The sequence below is a fragment of the Heptranchias perlo genome, chromosome 6 (genome assembly GCF_035084215.1).
Source record: "Heptranchias perlo isolate sHepPer1 chromosome 6, sHepPer1.hap1, whole genome shotgun sequence".
In the NCBI taxonomy this organism is placed as follows: domain Eukaryota; kingdom Metazoa; phylum Chordata; class Chondrichthyes; order Hexanchiformes; family Hexanchidae; genus Heptranchias; species Heptranchias perlo.
Window position 1 is genome coordinate 17,446,521 of NC_090330.1, and position 19,630 is coordinate 17,466,150.

The 19,630-nt window shown below is 48.6% G+C and overlaps 1 protein-coding gene across 1 annotated transcript in view; it reads right to left on the reverse strand.

Annotated features, from left to right (window-relative positions):
- The window catches only part of plekhb1 (pleckstrin homology domain containing B1), a 62,683-nt gene that overhangs the window by 37,956 nt on the left and 5,097 nt on the right, over positions 1–19,630 (reverse strand). The window contains exon 3 of the mRNA XM_067985384.1: positions 13,527–13,629. Coding sequence (XP_067841485.1) covers positions 13,527–13,629 — 103 coding nt within the window. The remainder of the gene's footprint in view (positions 1–13,526; positions 13,630–19,630) is intronic.

A 19,630-nucleotide genomic window follows, 5' to 3' on the forward strand; every position in this document is an offset into this window, starting at 1 on the left:
CCCTCAAATCTATAGTGCTCATAATCGCCCCACCCCTCTCCTCTCCCGGGACTTACCTTTGGGCCACTGCCAGCGAGGCAAGCGGTCCCATATTCGTCTTCTTAAAATGGGTGAGCTGCCTGTGGAGGCGCATCAGGCAGATCGCCCAAATAATAATGCAAACTACACTGGAAGTGGGTGCCCCTTGGCCCAAGGCCCACATTCAACCAGCTTTGGGCGCACTGAAAATGGGCCTAAAGGAATTTCCACCCAATATGACAAAATGAAATTGTCACCAAAATATCTGTAATTACAAATTAAGGACCATATTCTCCTCTGTGCATTAATTTTCACAAAAAAGCAGACATGAGTAATTGGGGGTACAATAGTGGCAGAAAGTGGTAGTGGACTATTCATTTGTCTGTATAGCTACTGAGTTCTGCTGCCATCCAAAATATGAATTCAGAGAAATCTTCAATTACAAAACAGGTATGATAAAGGATAATCAAGGGTACATCGAGTTACATAGAAATGACAGCACAGAAACAGGCCATTTGGCCCAAACTGGTCTATGCCAGTGTTTACACGAGCCTCCTCTCACTCTACTTCATCTCACCCTATCAGCATATCCTTCTATTCCTTTTTCCCTAATGTACTTATCTAGCTTCCCCTTAAATGCATCTATGTTATTCGCCTCCACTACTCCATGTGGTAGCAAGTTCCATACTCTAACCACTCGCTGGGTAAAAGAAGTAACTCACACAGAATTACATGGGAGGGGATGGAGAGAAGGTTGATGAAAAACTGAGTAAGTAGCTCCAGTTTCAGCCTGACATTAATGAATGGGTAAATTTTAAAGTTCCACCACCAATTTTACAGAATATAGTCATAGAAATTAAGGCTGTACAGCATAACAAATGTTGACACTTGTGAAAATTCAATTGAGCAGATTTTCCTCTTATTGTGCTTGAACGGGAATGGTGGCAGAATGGCTACTGGACTAGCAAACCTGGCCCCTTATAAGGCAAGTCGGAAACTCCCGCAATCAGTAGAGACCTAACACAATTAGCTCTCTGCTGTTTTCCACGGGGTTCCGCCAGTCTCCTGCTGATGGGCGACTGACCAAATCCCTTGTGGCATTTTGACCTCATATTCTGGGTAATTTAAATTGTGTCCTTTTAGAAACAAAGGAAAATCTTATTATGATGTAAATATGCCTATTCCCTTTCTTAATAATCTCCTTAATTTCAGATTGAGTTTATCAACGCAGAAATTAAAAACGCAATCATTTCTTGCATGTTTCTATTCTGAGTTCTTACCACATGCGGGGCCTTGTGTGTAAATTGGGAACGACACTGAAGCAACAAATGCTGTGCCACCAAATGTTAGGCTTACATGTGGGATCCCCTCTACCCCTTCTAATCTCAGGTATGCTTTTGAGGAGAAAAGGGAGTTAAAGATTATAAATGTAGATTTAAGATTTAGGTGCAGTTTATGAGGCTCAGAATTTCCTCCGAGCTGCTCCCGTTGCACCGACATAACGTCGTCGGGATGGGAACAGCTCCAAGGAAATTCAGAATATCTGAATCTTTTGAGTTATGTTACAAGTATCCATTACTCTACATTTAACGTTACCTGAAAGTAAGTCAGTGCCTGGAGCAACAAAATGTTATAGCTGAATGTAAAAGGAAATGAGTGGTGACTCTGCCCATGACTATATACCTCACCAGTTCTACAGCATACACACAGCAACATACATCTCACAATATAATAGTAAACTAATCACAGGATTTATAAACAATTCTCCAACAGAAAGGAAATAGAGGGGCAAAAAATATTGTGTGGCCCTCCTAACATGGGGATTTCAGAAAACAGCTTTTTATTCTGGCATGTGGGCTGAGATTTATTTACTTTGCTTGAGTAACAATTTTGACACAGCAGCAGTGGTTTGATAATTTTTTTAAAAATGTAACATATTATCACTGAACCTCACTTAGACATCAAGTTGCAAACAATTCGACAGAACAATATCACTTCCACATGTTGTGAGCATTTACACATACTCCACTAGTAACGGATTGCAATTTTGGTTATATTTTGACAAAGGGAGTTCAAAGATATATGAATACATTCAATGTCAATTTCAAAACCATCAACCACTTTAACACATGTCTGGATGCCTGGAAAAGTATCAGATATATCTACTGCAACACATGGAAAAGGGATTCAACTGATGTAATCTAATAAAAGGAATACTTCAATGTGGAATAAAAGATTAGGAGACTGACACATTCGTGTGAATAAGGTCAGTGTAGACTTTAAAACAACAAAGATGCAGCAGTATTGCAGTCTGGATACATTTAAGAAGGCTACGAATAGGCGTTATGCATTTGATCAATTGCAGACAGGTAAATAAACAGATATCTAACCAGGTATCCAATGACCTCCTTTGGAATGGAAATACATTCAGTGTAATTCCTACTTCTGCTGCTGAAGCTGTGACATGTTTTAGTAATCTCCCACTGTATAGAAGATTATCTGTCAATTAAGTAAAAATCAGCTGATTCACATCATGCATTGCAATTACAATCTGTCCTCTTTACACCTTTCTAAAGGATGCAGACTTTAACCAGCAAAGTGACTACAATGGGACAAAAACTAACTGACTTCTTTGTTGATATCTTAATAACACAATAACATTTACATTTAAACATTGCAAGGACATCCCAGAGCCCAAACCTTCTGGACACTAATTTTTAATCTTTTGTTTCTTGGGTAATTACATTTGTTATTCTGAGATCAAGTTATTCTGAGAATAAGTGCTGAGAACATTTTGGAAAGTTAAAATTTTTGGTTGTATATTTTGGGAATACGATATTGAATGGCTGAATTGTGAGGAAGATATTATGTGTTAGATTTAACGAATTTCCACTCCTGGTGCAGAACATTCTATGCTGGGAGTACATATCAGAAATTAATGTGTGGAAGTCAGCATGACCACAAGATTTTCTGCCTTTTATTTTTGTTTGTTCTTGGGATGTGGGAGACACCAGCAATTCTGCATATCTTATCCACCTAGTGCTTTGAAATCGTCTTGCTGGATGTGCCATGGGAGTCAGGAATTGCATTATCAGGCACCAGCAGCTGAAGTTGAAACATTTTTGAAGGGAGAAAAATGGCTCAGGCCAGAACAGCTCCATTCACAGATCAACCTCTAGCAGCCAAGCGAGAGGATGTGTAGCAACGAAGGGTGGCCCTTTTTCAAAGAGAGGATCACCCAGGCGGGGAAAAAATGAAATAATTTTTACAGCCCCCCATCGAAGCATTCATTTGAAACTAGCATTGAGTGATTGAGGCAATTTTCAAATGATCCAGCCGCATTAATCAAGAGCTCCTTTATCTTGAACAGAATTTGCAACCTTGATAAGCCTTGAACAGTCAGTGCACTGGCACCACATACTTAAAGCATTTGCACACTATGGGCCTGATATTACCATGGTGGCGGGTTCGCGGCGGGGGGTCTATTGGGCGTGTGGGTAACGCGCCCAGTGAAATCAGTCAGCTCCGCGCGCAATTACAGGATAATTGGAGCCACTTACCTTTGGTTCTGGGTTTCCTGCTGCTAAGCTACGCGTCAGGCGGACTGCGCATGCGCAGTAACGTCTGACAGCTGGAGGAGCTCTATTTAAAGGGGCAGTCCACCAATGTTCCTCCTGCTGCAAACAACGAATGCGACATCATGGAGCACTCCAGGGGGAAGGCTGCCCCAAGATTCTCGGACTCCTCACTCCAGCTGCTGCTGGATGGGGTGAGGAGGAGGAGGGAAACATTGTTCCCATCGGATGGGAGGAAGTGCCCTCCCTCCACCACGAGGAAGGCATGGTTGGAGGTGGCAGAGGAGGTCAGCAGCTGCAGCAACATTGCACGAACCTGGGTCCAGTGCCGCAAGAGATTTAATGATCTAACCAGGTCAGGCAAAGTGAGTATACTTACGCATTCTCCCACACTCCGTCTTCCACATCACCTCCACCACCACACAACCCCTTCTGCACTGGCACCACAACGCTCTCGCATCACTCCTCACATCCACTCAACTATCATCCTCACCGTGCCTGCACGTACTCACCGCCCCTGTCCCCATTCGAACACTACCACGCACCCCAATCCTCATACAATGTCATGGTCATGTTGCACACGCACCCTCCCATCCATCTCCCTCACGCTCAACCTACCCACACCACTGCATGCAGCGTCTCACCATGCAAGCATCACTCAATCACGCCTCTGTGTTCTACCTTGATAGGAGAAGAGATGCCAGAATGCCCGGGAGAGGGCACGGACCGGAGGGGGCCCGCCACACCAGGTGGTGCTAACGGACGTGGAGCAGCAGGCGTTAAGAGATCAGCCGCACGCTGGAGTGCCTGTCCGTGGCGGATGCCGAGGCTGGGGCTGCACAAACGGCCGGTGACAGAAAGCTAACACTCAGCACACATGATAGCGAATGATCTTAGCATCGCTTGGCATCTGCAGCACCTCAACATCTGTCCACATGCTTAATATTGCTTTCTGTTCTCTTGCAGGGCTGTCTGCGAGCACCGTGAGCGTGGAGGGCGATTCCTCAGAGGACCTGCCGGTCTCTGAGGGTCCATCGTCACATCCGAGCCATGCATTCACCAGCGCAGATACACACACCTCGGTGGGTCCCCGTCCTCACTTATATGGGCTTGCACATGGTGAACCACCACGCACATGTGAGCACGAGCAGACCCTGGTGGTCGGGGCAGCCGTGGAGAGTCCGCGTCGGTGGGAGCACTCTAGTGCAGGCTCTGCTCAGCTGGACCCAGATGCTGAACCCTGGGGGCCAGCCGTGAAAAGGAGTCGTCGAGGGGCAGCAGCACATTGCCGAGGCGCTGGAACAGGTGCCACGCACACTCTCCACAATCGCGCAGGTGATGGAGGAGTCCAACTCCTGCATGAGGGGAATGGTGGCACAAGTACAGGAGGGTATCTGCGAGATAGTGTCGCGGGTAGGTGCGGGAATGTCTGCGATGGAGGAAAGGCTAGCCTCCCTCGAGCGTCAAGCACGGCTCAACGAGTCTATCCAGGCCCTGACAACGGCCGTTCGGACTCAGGGTGAGCAACATCCTGCCACCTTAAACAGGCTGACAGATACATTACAGGTGGTCTTCCAAGGCCTCACACAGGTCCTCCAAACTGCCGTCCAGCAGGGTGGAAGGAGTGATGTGGGCCTGGGCCACGAGAGGGATGATGGTGAAAGGGGACATGGAAGTGGGGACGCTACTCAAAGTACTCCCGCGTCTCACCCATTGCCCCCCTCTCAACCAGTACCCGCAATGCTACCCCCTCTCCAGGTGCACCGAAAGCCAGAGGGCGTCGGCCCAAAGCATCTCATCGGTCAGGGCATGGACAAGAGCAACCTGCCACTACCTCTGCTGAAGCCACAGGGGTAGCACCACGTAGGGGTTCCCGGAAGCGCAAGGCGAAGGTGTTGTGAGCACAAAGGGAATGCACAAGGGTGTATGACGATTTGTCATGTTTTTTTATTTATATTTGTTTAGTTCACATCCACAATAAACCCCATTGTTATCACCACTACTGCCACGTCTTGCCAATTCTTGACTGGCTTTCGTGGGGCTCACCAGGAAGACGAACACCTGGTCCCATCCATTGGGTCATACTACAGTGGGTGCAGGTGTAGTTGCACCACTGTTCTGGGCAGGGGGCAGGGGAGGGGGCTGGTATGGCCGCTCCTCTGTCCAGGTGATGAGGACTGGACTCTTCAGACAGTCTGATGTTAGGAGAACCGTTCACATATCAGTGCCTCCCTGGCCTCACAAGCAGCCCGATGAGCCGCCGTTCTGCCCATGGGTCGTTCCTCCTCGGCCTCCTCCTCAGCCCCCTCCTCCTCCTCCTCCTCCTCGTCCTCCTCCTCGTCCTCAATATGGGTGGCAGATGTGGATGGGGCCTCCTCCAGCGGCACCCCTCTCTGTTGTGCCATGTTGTGCAGGGCACAACAGACGACTATGATGCGTCCCACTCTGCGTGGCGCATATTGGAGCGCTCCCCCAGAACGATCAAGGCACCTGAAGCACATCTTGAGCAGCGCTATAGCCGTCTCAATTGTGACCTGGTAGCGATGTGGCTGTTGTTATACCGAAGCTGTGGCTCGGTGGTGGGGTTCCTCAGAGGTGTCATAAGCCACGTGCACAGGGGATATCCCTTGTCCCCGAGGAGCCAGCCCTTGCAGGTGTTGGGTGAGTGGAAGAGGGGCGGCACGGTGGACTCCCTGAGGATGAAGGAATCGTGGCAGCTGCCAGGGTATCTGGCGCACACATGTAGGAATCTCTTGCGGAGGTCACAGATGAGCTGAGTGTTCATGGAGTGATACCCCTTCCTGTTGACGAACAGTCCTGGCTCGTGTAGAGGTGCCCGTATTGCTATATGGGTGCAATCGATTACACCCTGCACCCGTGGGAAGCCAGCCACATCATGGAATCCAACCGCCCTCTCCATCTGGCTGTGGTCATCCATGGGGAAGTTGTTGTAGTGCGAGGCCCTGTGAAACAAGCCGTCGGTGACCTGCCTTATGCACTTGTGTGCAGACGACTGAGAGACGCCAGTGATGTCCCTGGTGGCACCCTGGAAGAATCCGGAGACGAAGAAGTTGAGGGCATTGGTGACTTTGACAGCGACAGGTAAGAAGGTGCTGCTCGGTCCATCTGGGAGCAGCTCGTCATTAAGGAGGCTGCAGATGTCCGCGACTACCTGGCGACTGACTCTGAGCCTCCGTATGCACTGCTCCTCAGTGAGGTCCAGGAAGCTGAGCCTCGGTCTGTAGACACTGTGGCGAGGGTAGTGCCTTCTGCAACGCATCTCTCTCTGCGGTTGCCCTCCCTCCTGCTGTGCAGGTGGATGTGCCACAGCACCGTGTTGTGGAGCTCCACGTGTCAGAGGCGGACGGCATGGCCGGTGAGGCTGGTGATGCTGTTTGTCCTCCGAGGAGGTCATGACTGCAACTACGGCGGCCCCCATCCGGAAGGTGTACGTCTGAGGGGGTCCGCAAGGTAGGTAAGTGTGTCCGCACACCGGGGTTGAGGTTCCAGGTCGGTGAATTTTCTTGTTAGGAGGAGGGTGTTGGAGGCCAAACTTTGTCCAAAGTGACGGAGTGGCCTCCTGCGATGGTTAAGGGTCTCCTCCACCCCACCTGTCGGATGGACCTTTGCAGCTGCCACAGGCTGCTGGCTGCAACACGTCCGTTTGAACTGGGAGTGTTTCCCCCAGTACGGGAAACAGTCTCTGTCAATTGCAAAATTCCATCCCTCCAAATATAACAGGTCAATCAGGTCTGTAAATGACCTGAAATACCAAGATAAATACTTTAAGTGGCACCCCGCCGGCTTTAATTGCCGGCAGGAGTCCCAAATGCGGGGGCTGCGCATGCAGGTCGGCGCGTCTGTGGGAAACCCGGAAGTGGGCAGGTTGGAGCCGGGCTCCCGACCCGCACCGGGAATCCCCGATTTTCGGAGCCCCCCCCCGCCAGGAACGCACTCGATGGCAGGTGCGAAAATCGAGCTCTATGGCTCACTGTGAACATCAGGGGCCTGATTTTAGCAGGCCTGCGGGTTTCCGGCGGGTTGGGTTTCGGGTGCATGGCCTCCGCGCCCGGTGAAATTAGTGGGTTGCCCGCGCGATCGTAGCAGGCAGTCCACTAATTGGAATCATTTACCTGCTCCTCCGGGGTCCGCGCTGCTGGTCTGCACGTCGGGCGGGCTGCGCATGCGCAGTACAATCTGTCAGCTGGAGGCTCTCTAGTTAAAGGGGCAGTCCTCCACTGACAGATGCTGCAACCAATGGAACAAATTACAGCATGGAGCAGCCCAGGGGGAAGGCTGCTCCCAGTTTAATGATGCCTCACCCCAGGTATCATCAGATGGGGGTGAGGAGGAGGGGGAGGACAGAGATCTTCCACCCGGTGGGCGGGAGGAAGCGGCCTGCCTCTGCCACCAAGAAGGCCTGGCTCGAGGTGGCAGAGGGGGTCACCTGCACCACCAACATATCGCCCACCTGCATACAGTGCAGGAGGCGCTCCAATGACCGCAGTAGGTCAGCCACAGTGAGAACACGAAGTCTTTCCCCTACACTCCGTCTGCCACAACACCGCCCCCACCCCACATCTCCTTCGGCACCGCCAACACTACTCTGTCACATCACCCCTCATACCCACTCAAACCCCATCCTCATCTTACCTGCACCTACTCACCTCGCCAGTACTCATCCCGCCACTACCACTCAACCCAATCCTCATACAATCTCATGGCTCCATCTCATACTCACCCTCTCGTGCATCTCTTTCACGGCCAGCCTCACTCAACCTGCCACTACCTGTGCTGCAGCCACAGGGCATGCATCATATATGTGCAGTAGGCAGCATAAGGCAAACGTGTCGTGAGCATGAAGGGGATGCACAAGGGTGTTTGAGGGTTTGTCATGGTTGTTACTTATATTGAATTTCTGACCAACGCACATTACATATTATATTGACACCACCACTGCCATGTCTTCGCGAATCCTGTCTGTTGTGTGCAATAATGCCCGCTCCTGGGTATCACTATGAGGACCCACCACTGATGCCACCCATTGTGTTACTGCAGAGTAGGTGCAGGTGTATTTGCAGGGCTCTTCCGCGCAGACGAATGAGAGACATCGGCGGTGTACCCGGCTGCACCCTGGAAGGATGCGGTGGAGAAGTTGTGGAGGGCAGTGGTGACTTTGGCAGCGACAGGTAAGCAGATGGTGCTGGGGCCAGCCAGGAGCAGCTCGGCATGAAAGAGCCTGCAGATCTCCACGACTACATGTCGAGTGAATCTGCGCCTCCGTGTGCACTGCTGCTCGGAGAGGTCCGGGGAGCTGCGCCTCGGTCTGTGGACCCTGTGGCGAGGGTAGTGCCCTCTGCGACGCGTGTCTCTCTGCGGTCGCCCTCCCTCCTGCTGTACAGGTGGATGTGTCACAACACTCTGTTGTGGAGCTCCACGTGTCAGAGGTGGACGGCGTGGATGGCGAGGCTGGTGATGTTGTTCACCCTCCGAGGGGGTCATGACTGCAGCTACGGCGGCCCCCATCCGCAATATGTACATCTGAGGGGGTCCGCAAGGTAGGCACATGTCTCTGGACCCCGGGGTGAGTGTGCAGGTTGGTGACTTTGACCGTCAGGAGGAGGGTGGTGGAGGCCAAACTTTGTCCCAAGTGACAGAGCGGCCTCCTGCAATGGGTGAGGGTCTCCCCCCCTCCACCTGTCAAATGGACCTTTGCAGCTGCCACAGGCTGACGGCTGCAACACGTCCAGTTCAACTAGGACTGTTTCCCCCAGTGTGTGAAACAGTCCCATGTTTCCCCAAAATCACACACAGTCCCTTAATCAGGTCAGTTAATGACCTGAACAAGCAAAATAAATAACCTCAAGTGGAACCCCACTGGCTTTAATTGCCTGCGGGATTCCCACCAGCGGGGGCCACGCACGCACCCCCGCACGTCATCGGGGAACCCGGAAGTGGGCGGGATCGTGGCGCGATCCGGTCACGTGACTGGATATCGGGATTTTCGGGGCCCCCCCGCTGGAAACCCACAGGAAACCCGACGGTAAAATCGAGCCCCAGGTGCTCAGTAGGCCACAGCACCCAAAAACACTGCTGAACTAACATGGCCAAAACGCTGCCGTGGAATTGTTCAACACGAAGGAGTCAATGCCTTTAGGTGAGGAAGAGAAGAGGAAAGGGAAAAAAATATATAAATAAAACTGCAGGCTCTAAAAATCACTTTTTAATATATTTCCCCCTCAACTTCCAATTTTCCCTTCTCCTCTCCTAAAGGAACTGTCTGGAGCACAGTTCACAGGCATCCTACAGTAACTCACTCAAGTGGCCAGTCTTCATCTGTGAGCATAGATAACGATAGGCTACTCAGCTGTGTAAGCATCACTGCCAAGCCTGATCCTGCCCTCACATGACATCCGCATGGGTGCAGTTTCTAGCAGGGGTCAGAGTATAGTGATCGGGAGTGGGAACCATTGCTGATTTTTTAATCTTCCTAGCCTGCGACACTGAGGCAAATTTTAGCACTCCAACTTGGCAGAGATCAGGGGCCCGATATTAGGAGGGCGGCAGGTTCGCAGCGGGGAGTCGACTGGGCGCGTGGGTAATGCACCCAGTGAAATCGGGGTGCTCCGCACGCAATCGCAGGCTAATTGCAGCCACTTACCTGTGCTTCAGGGTTTTGCGCTGGAAAGCTGCACAGCGGGCGGACTGCGCATGCGCAGCATAGGCTGTCAGCTGGAGGAGTCCTATTTAAAGGGGCAGTCCTCCACTGACTGATGCTGCAGAAAATAGGAAAAATTACAGCATGGAGCAGCCCAGGAGGAAGGCTGCTCCCAGGTTTAATGATGCCTCACTCCAGGTATCATTGGATGGGGTGAGGAGGAGGGGGAGGACAGAGATCTTCCCTCCCGGCGGGCAGGAGGAAACGGCCTGCCTCTGCCACCAAGAAGGCCTGGCTTGAGGTGGTAGAGGAGGTCACCTGCACCACCAACATATCGCGCACCTGCATACAGTGCAGGAGGCGCTTCAATGACCTAAGTAGGTCAGCTGAAGTGAGTACAGTTACTCATTCCCCTACACTCCGTCTGCCACATTACCACCCCCACCCCACATCTCCTTCTGCACTGCCAACACTACTCTGTCACATCACTCCTCACACCCACTCAAAGCTCATCCTCATCTTACCTGCACTTACTCACCTCGCCAGTACTCATCCCACCACTACCACTCGACCCAATCCTCATACAATCTCATGGCTCTATCTCGTACTCACCCTCTCATGCATTTCTTTCACGGTCAGCCTCACTCAACCTGCCACTACCTGTGCTGCAGCCATAGGGCATGCATCACATATGTGCAGTAGGAAGCGTAAGGCAAACGTGTCGTGAGCATGAAGGGGATGCACAAGGGTGTTTGAGGGTTTGTCATGGTTTTTACTTATATTTAATTTCTGATCAACTCACATAACATATTATACTGTCACCACTATTGCCACGTCTTTGCGAATCTTGTCTGGTTTGTGCAATAATGCCCTTTCCTGAGGATCACTATGAAGACCCACAACTGATGCCACCCATTGTGTCATTGCAGAGTGGGTGTAGGTGTATTTGCAGGGCTCTTTTGTGCAGACGACTTAGAGATGTTGGTGATGTCCCCGGTGGCACCCTGGAAGGATGCGGAGGAGCAGTTGTTGAGGGCAGTGGTGACTTTGACAGTGACAGGTAAGAAGATGGTGCTCGGGCCAGCCGGGAGCAGTTTGGCACGAAGGAGGCTGCAGACGTCCACGACTACATGTCGAGTGACTCGGAGCCTCCGTGTGCACTGCTGCTCAGAGAGGTCCAGGAAGCTGAGCCTCGGTCTGTAGACCCTGTGGCGAGGGTAGTTCCTTCTGCAACACATCTTTCTCTGCCGTTGCCCTCCCTCCTGCTGTGCAGGTGGATGTGTCACAGCACTGTGTTGTGGAGCTCCACGTGTCAGAGGTGGACGGCGTGGCCGGCGAGGCTGGTGATGCTGGACGTCCTCCGAAGAGGTCATGACTGCAACTACGGCGGCCCCATCCGGAAGAAGTACATTTAAGGGGGTCCGCAAGGTAGGTACATGTGTCTGGGTAAGTGTGCAAGTTGGTGAATTTTATTGTTAGGAGGAGGGTGGTGGAGGCCAAACTTTGTCCAAAGTGACAGAGTGGCCTCCTGCAATGAGTGAGGGTCTCCACCCCTACCTGTCAAATGGACCTTTGCAGCTGCCACAGGCTGATGGCTGCAACATGTCCTTTTCAACTGGGAGTGTTTCCCCCAGTACGGGAAACAGTCCCAGTTGTTTGGAAAATCCCACCCCTCCTAAAATATCATGTTAATGAGGTCTGTAAACGACCTGAAGTACCTAAATAATTACCTTAAGTGGCATCCTGCCGGCTTTAATTGCCGGCGGGAGTCCCACATGTGGGAGCTGCGCGCGCATGTCAGCGCGTCACTGGGGAATCCCCGATTTTCGCAGCCCCCCCCCCCACCCCGCCACGAACGCACCTGCTCGGCGGTGCGAAAATCGAGCCCCAGGAATCAAACCTGGGATTTTGTGGTTTGTTTGTATGGCTCAACTACATGCTGTGGTTACCAAATGAGTCATCAGATCAGCCCTCAAAAACGTTCATTATTCAATGGAACACACTTCCACTACACAGTTCCCAGCACTAGTTCTGTTTGTCCCTTCACCTACACAACAAAAATGAGTTTCAAGGCAAATGTTTTCCAGTTATTGAGGGTGACCATTTGTTTCTTCAGAGAGATTGTTAGTAAACTTTTTTCGCCAGACAATGTCATTCCCTGCTACTGCTGGCTAAGATACATAAAGAAACAATAAATGTCAGTACAGAAGTGTTTTTTAAATTAGGAGAGTTTATGAAACCGAGTGATTAAACAGTAGATTTTTTTTGTATGTTATCTTGCATTGTGGTATAAAGAAAAGCCAAGGAATACTACAGCATAATGCGTTACAATTATTTTATTTTCAACTTTTTTCAAAAGCAACTCTGTATTCAGTTTTGAATTCAGAAGGTTGCAGGCCTCCCGATCAGAGCAACCATTTTTGAAGTGTTTACGAAGGTTCCACTACTGCACCCAGTACTCCTTCTTAAAATTAATATTTTTTAAACAAAAAGGCCACTGCAAGGTCTTATCCTATTATTGTAACTCCTCGATTTCATGCAATTTCAACCATCAGCAAACATGGTAAGGAACATTGGAACAGGAGTAGGCCATTCAGCCCATCGAGCCTGATCTACTATTCAGTTAGGTCATGCCTGATATGTATCTTAACTCCATCTACCTGCCTTGGTTTCGTAAGCCTTAATACCTTGCTTAATAAAAATCTATCAATCTCAGTTTTAAAGTTTTCAATTGACCCCCAGCCTCAACAGCTTGTTTGCTGATAACTAACATAGAAACTGCCAGATGAAAAAAGACCAATATCCATCTAGTTTGCTGTCTAACATCCTGGTAGTCGCATGATACAACAATAATGAAGTTGTTTACTTATCATGGCAATCAATCTCTATCAATTAATCTACAACAGATACAGACATGAGGTGAGGAAACACCCCAGTGGTGGAAAGCTTTAGGAACCATAAATACAAAGTCATCTGTTCTTCCCAAGCATGTTGTATTTCCTACATGTCATGTCTCAAATTACTCAAATACTGTATCCCAAGATATCATTTGCTAAAGAAATCTATCTAATTTGCATTTGAATGAATCAATGCTATTTGTTTCCCTTGAGAGCCTGCTCGATAGATTTACCACTCGCTCATGGTAACGGGCAATATAGCATACACTCTCCACAGCACTCACTGGTCTGAATAAGTTGTTTTACTAGGTTTAGTACATCAATACTCTGCATGCAAAAAGGGAAAGGGACTGATATATGTAACACTAATATACTTACAGTGCATCATCGGCACTGTCTGCACAAAGTGCCAGTTTTGATCCATCTCTTAGGTAAATCACCAGCATACATTCCCTACTGCTCCCTTCGGGTGGCAATCCATCTGGGAAGGAAAAAACATATAATAATGGTAAAAATAATAATAAACAGGATAAAGACATTAGAATGTGTGCTATATTGCCCTTTAGTTGTTTCCATAGAACACAATTTGCAAAATTAGCTTTTCAAAAATATTATTCAGTATGCATTGCTTCAAGAATTTGGAGAAAAAGGTTCCATCGGTTTTACATCCCATTTAAGTTCTGCGCTAAATGCTGCCGAAAGTGAATATGGGTGTAAGATGCACCCCCCATGCAATTGATGGGTTTATCCCCCAGACTGCATTATTAGTCCTAAATTGTCATTTCCACCTTAGGATCAACATTCTGCCGCTATAAAGCAGGGGTAACTTCTGAGAAAGAAATTCTTTTATTACTTAAATTCGTTTGAATTTATCCCCATAGAGTGACATCTGGAAGAACTCCTCTATGAAAATTAGATTTTGGTAAGTAGGGGGAAAAGCATAAATGAAAATTACTGCACTATTATTCTCAAAGTTATTGTAACTATTTTTGATGGCTCATACAGCATTTTGCAAAAAAAGTTACAATCAGGATACAATGAAGATGGGGGAGATCAGGGGGGACATCGGGGGGAGAGGGGGAGATCAGAGAGGGACATCGGAGAGGGAGACATCAGACATCGGAGCAGGGTGGAAAGGTAGGTTTATTTTGTTTTTTAAACTTTGTGCAATGCTTTTTTATTTAATTTATTTTGTTTATTTTTGCCTGATCCGGCCCTTCATGTCCGGAATTGGAAGCCGTGGGAAAGCCGCCCAGGGAAGTTTAAAATATTGCCAGTCAACGTATCAAGAAGACAAATGTAAGAGCTGATTTTAACTCCCAGAGGGAAACCGGCGGGAGAGGGTGGCAATCCTGTACGGGAGCAAAGGTCGGAGGCTTGGCAGATTTTAAATGGCGGGCCTCATTTGAATCTTGCTGGTCAGCTGCTTGGCCATTTACGGTGGAAAGCGGCAGATGGCCAGCTGGGAAGGACGAAAATCAGGCGCCCACCAGCAACAGGAGACAGCAGATGGCAGCGAAATAAGTCCGGGAGGGAGGGATGTTTTCAGTGTCTCTTGGTGGTGGGAAGGGGGGGGGCGCGGAGGGTGGAGGGAGCCCATGGCAGCTGAAGCCCAGACTTTGACTGTAAGATCAAAGAGACCCAACGAGGAAACTTTTTTTTAAAAACTTAACTTAGTGGGCCTCGTTGGCTTCCCGACAGGTATACCTGGCATGGCAGTCACAGAGGGCACCCCCGGTTAAAATGCCTTATCCTAGAAATTGGTTGATAACGCGTCCATTTTACAGGTATAAAACAGGCGCCAAAGCATTCAATATGGCGGGCAGTGTGTGTGCGCACATTCCCCGCCAGAAGTGCATTTACCTGTCATTTTGATAAAGGTAGAAGGTGGTGTCTAGGGCCTGTGCCTGAAAACATGGTCCGTATGTGGCCTAACCAGTGGTCCTTAAAGGGACCACTGGAGGCCGCAACCAAAAAGGTAAGTTTGTTAAAAAATACTTACATGAATGTGGAGCTGGGGGGAGCAGGATTGCTCCTCCCGGCTCCACTGCAGAGCAGAAGACCGTTGACGCCTCCTGTTCGGTCCCTTCCCGATCTTCTCCCCCCCTCTTAATCTCTCCACCCCCCCACCCCACCCCAGGACCTAACTGAGGGCCCCTGCCAGTGACGCAGTGTCCCGAAATCCAATGCTGATTCGCCGGCAAGCTGCTTGGGGACGCAAATCTCTCAAATGGCAATCTCAGTGGAGGCCACTAGTATGTAGTGTGGGAAATAGGCAAATTCACATCTGTGACTAGAGGCTTTCTACTGAGGTTTGGATAGAGTAGAAGGAACTTCACTCTGCAATATATTACATAGGATGCCAAAGTGCTATATCCTATTTACACAATAGGTTTTTATTAAAAAAACATCCATATTACTCACTTGCTGCATCGTTTCCTGCTTGTTAGTTAACCACGGGAATTGGGATCAAATCACAATTCAGCAATAACATAGTGACACAGCATGATTCTCTTCTCAATGCTGCAATGAACAAAGTGCAGGTGCAGAAGAAAGACAAAGACATTCAGAGCAAGGAAAGGGAAAGGAAAAGACGGTGGGGTTGAATTTAAATGTCTCTGTCTGGTGTAAAAGTGATGTTAACAGCCTGAAAATGGTGCATGTCACTTACCACCCCATTTAAGTTGGTGCTCTGGTTGATGCCATCTTGGGTAGGATCCTGAGAAGGGCAGTCGGAGTGCCCACCTGTTTCACGTGGGAAGTACACAGGACTCCGATTGCAATTTTGAGGTACAAATAGGCAGCATCTGCCCATTTGTATTGGCATTGTTTTGGTTCTGGGGAATGAGGTGGGTTAAGTAGAGCAAGTGTCAGTGGGGGAACATTTAGGGAACGGTGATCATAGTATCATAAGGTTTAGATTAGTTGTGGAAAAGGACAAGGAGCAACCTGGAGTAAAAATACTTAATTGGAGGAGAGCCAATTTCAGTGGGTTGAGAACGGATCTGGCCCGGGTAAATTGGAATCAAAGATTTGCAGGCAAAACTGTAATCGAACAATGGGTGGTCTTTAAAGAGGAGATGGTTTGGGTACAGTCTAGGTACATTCCCAAGAGGGGGAAAGGTAGGGCTACCAAAACCAGAGCAACCTGGATGGCGAAAGAGATAGAGAGTAAGATGAAGCAGAAAAAGGGAGTGTATGACAGATGTCAGGTTGATAATACAAGTGAGAACCAGGCTGAATATAGAAAGTACAGAGGAGAAGTGAAAAAGGAAATAAATGGGGCAAAGAGGGAGTATGAGAATAGACTGGCGGTTAACATAAAAGGGAATCCAAAAGTCTTCTACAGGCACATAAATAGTAAACGGGTAGTAAGAGTAGGGGTGGGGCCGGTTAGGGACCAAAAAGGAGATCTACGCATGGAGTCAGAGGGCATGGCTGAGGTACTAAATGAGTATTTTGCATCTGTCTTTACCAGGGAAAAAGATGATGCCAAAGTCACAGTAAAACAGGAGGTAGTTGAGATACTGGATGGGGTGAAAATTGATAAAGGAGGTACAAGAAATGCTGACTATGCTTAAAGTAGATATGTCACCTGGTCCGTATGGGATGCAATCTAGGTTACTGAGGAAAGTACGGGTGGAAATTGCAGAGGTGCTAGCCATAATCTAACAATCTTCCTTAGGTACGAGGATGGTGCCAGAGGACCGGAAAATTGCAAATGTTACACCCTTGTTCAAAAAGGGTGTAAGGATAAACCCGGCAACTACCGGCCACTCAGTTTAACCTCGGTGGTGAGGAAGCTTTTAGAAACGATAATCCGGGACGAAATTAACTGTCACTTGGACAAGTGTGGATTAATAAAGGAAATCCAACATGGATTTGTTAAAGGCAAATCATGATTAACTAACTTGATTGAGGTTTTTGATGAGGTAACAGAGAGGGTTGATGAGGGCAATGCAGCTGATGTGTATATGGAGTTTCAAAAAGATGTTTGATCAAGTTCCACATGAAAGGCTTGTCAGCAAAATTGAAGCCCATGGAATAAAAGGGGCAGCGGCAGCACGGATACGAAATTGGTTAAGTGATAGAAAACAGAGAGTAGTGGTGAATGGTTGTTTTTTGGACTGGAGGAAGGTATACAGTGGTGTTTCCCAGGGGTCGGTACTAGGACCGCTGCTTTTTTTGATATATGTTAATAACTTGGACTTGGGTGTACAGGGCACAACTTCAAAATTTGCAGATGACACAAAACTTGGAACTGTAATAAACAGCAAGAAGGATAGTAATAGACTGCAAGAGGACATAAACAGGCTGGTAGAATGGGCGGACACATGGCAGATGAAATTTAAAGTAGAGAAGTGCAAAGTGATACATTTTGGCAGTAAGATCGATGAGAGGCAATATAAACTAAATGGTACAATTCTAAAGGGGGTGCAGGAACAGAGAGGCCTGGGGATATATGTGCACAATATACACATCTTATGAGGAAAGGTAGGACAAGTTGGGCCTGTATACATTGGAGTTTAGAAGAATGAGAGGTGATCTCATTGAAATATATAAGATCCTGAGGGGACTCGAAAGGGTAGATGCTGAGAGGATGTTTCCCCTTGTGGGAGAGACTAGAACTAGGGGACACAGTTTAAAAATAAGGGGCCTCCCATTTAAGACGGAGATGAGGAGAAATTTTTTCTCTCTCAGAGGGTCGTGAATCTGTGGAACTACCATCCCCAGACAGCGGTGGAGGCAGGGTCATTGAATATTTTTAAGGCTGAGTTAGATAGATTCCTGATTAACAAGGGAGTCAAAGGTTATAATAGGTAGAAGGGAAAGTAGGATTGAGGTCATAATCAGATCAGCCATGATCTTATCAAATGGCAGAGCAGGCTCGAGGGGCCGAATGGCCTACGCCTGCTCTTAATTCGTATGTACGAATGTATGTTCGTATGAAAAAACCTTTGAAAGTGACAGGACAGGTTGAGAAAGCGGTTAAAAAAGCATACAGGATCCTGGGCTTTATAAGTAGAGACATAGAGTATAAAAGCAAGGAAGTTATGTTGAACCTTTACAAAACACTGGTTCGGCCATAACTGGAGTATTGTGTCCAATTCTAGGCTCCGCACTTTAGGAAGGATGTGAAGGCGTGAGAGAGGGTGCAGAAAAGATTTACTAGAATGGTTCCAGGGATAAGCACCTTCAGTTACATGGATAGACTGGAGTTGCTGGGGTTGTTCTCCTTAGAGCAGAGAAGTTGGAAAGGAGATTTGATGGACGTGTTCAAGATCATGAAGAGTTTAGATAAAGTAAATAAAGAGAAACTGTTCCCATCGGCGGAAAGGTCGAGAACCAGAGGACACAGATTTAAGGTGATTGGCAAAAGAACCAACGGCGATGTGAGGAAAAACTTTTTTATGCAGTGAGTGGTTATGATCTGGAATGCGCTGCCAGAAAGGGTGGTGGATGCAGATTCAATCGTGGTTTTCAAAAAGGAATTGGATAAATATTTGAAAAGAAAACACTTGCAGGGCTACAGGAAAAGAGCGGGGGAGTGGGACCAACTGGATTGCTCTTACAAAGAGCTGGCACAGGTTCGATGGGTCGAATGGCCTCCTTCTGTGCTGTAACGATTCTGTGATTCCAGATGGCCTAAATAGTAGTCCTTAAAGGGACCACTTACAAAATAGCCAAAGACATTTTTAGCTTTTATCTTGCATTCCTGCTCCTTCTGGGCCCACAAATATACTTCGGCCCACTGCCGGCTTGCGTGAGGCCCCCCCGGAGTTGCTTCCCCCTTGCAGATGGTGGAAAGGCTTTGGGGAGTCAGGAGGTGAGTCACTCGCCGCAGAATACCCAGCCTCTGACCTGCTCTTGTAGCCACAGTATTTATATGGCTGGTCCAGTTAAGTTTCTGGTCAATGGTGACCCCCAGGATGTTGATGGTGGGGGATTCGGCGATGGTAATGCCGTTGAATGTCAAGGGGAGGTGGTTAGACCCTCTCTTGTTGGAGATGGTCATTGCCTGGCATTTGTCTGGCGCGAATGTTACTTGCCACTTATCAGTCCAAGCCTGGATGTTGGCCAGGTCTTGCTGCATGCGGGCACGGACTACTTCATTATCTGAGGGGTTGCGAATGGAACTGAACACTGTGCAATCATCAGCGAACATCCCCATTTCTGACCTTATGATGGAGGGAAGGTCACTGATGAAGCAGCTGAAGATGGTTGGGCCTAGGACACTGCCCTGAGGAACTCCTGCAGCAATGCCCCGGGGCTGAGATGATTGGCCTCCAACAACCACTACCATCTTCCTTTGTGCTAGGTATGACTCCAGCCACTGGAGAGTTTTCCCCCTGATTCCCATTGACTTCAATTTTACTAGGGCTCCTTGGTGCCACACTCGGTCAAATGCTGCCTTGATGTCAAGGGCAGTCACTCTCACCTCACCTCTGGAATTCAGCTCTTTTGTCCATGTTTGGACCAAG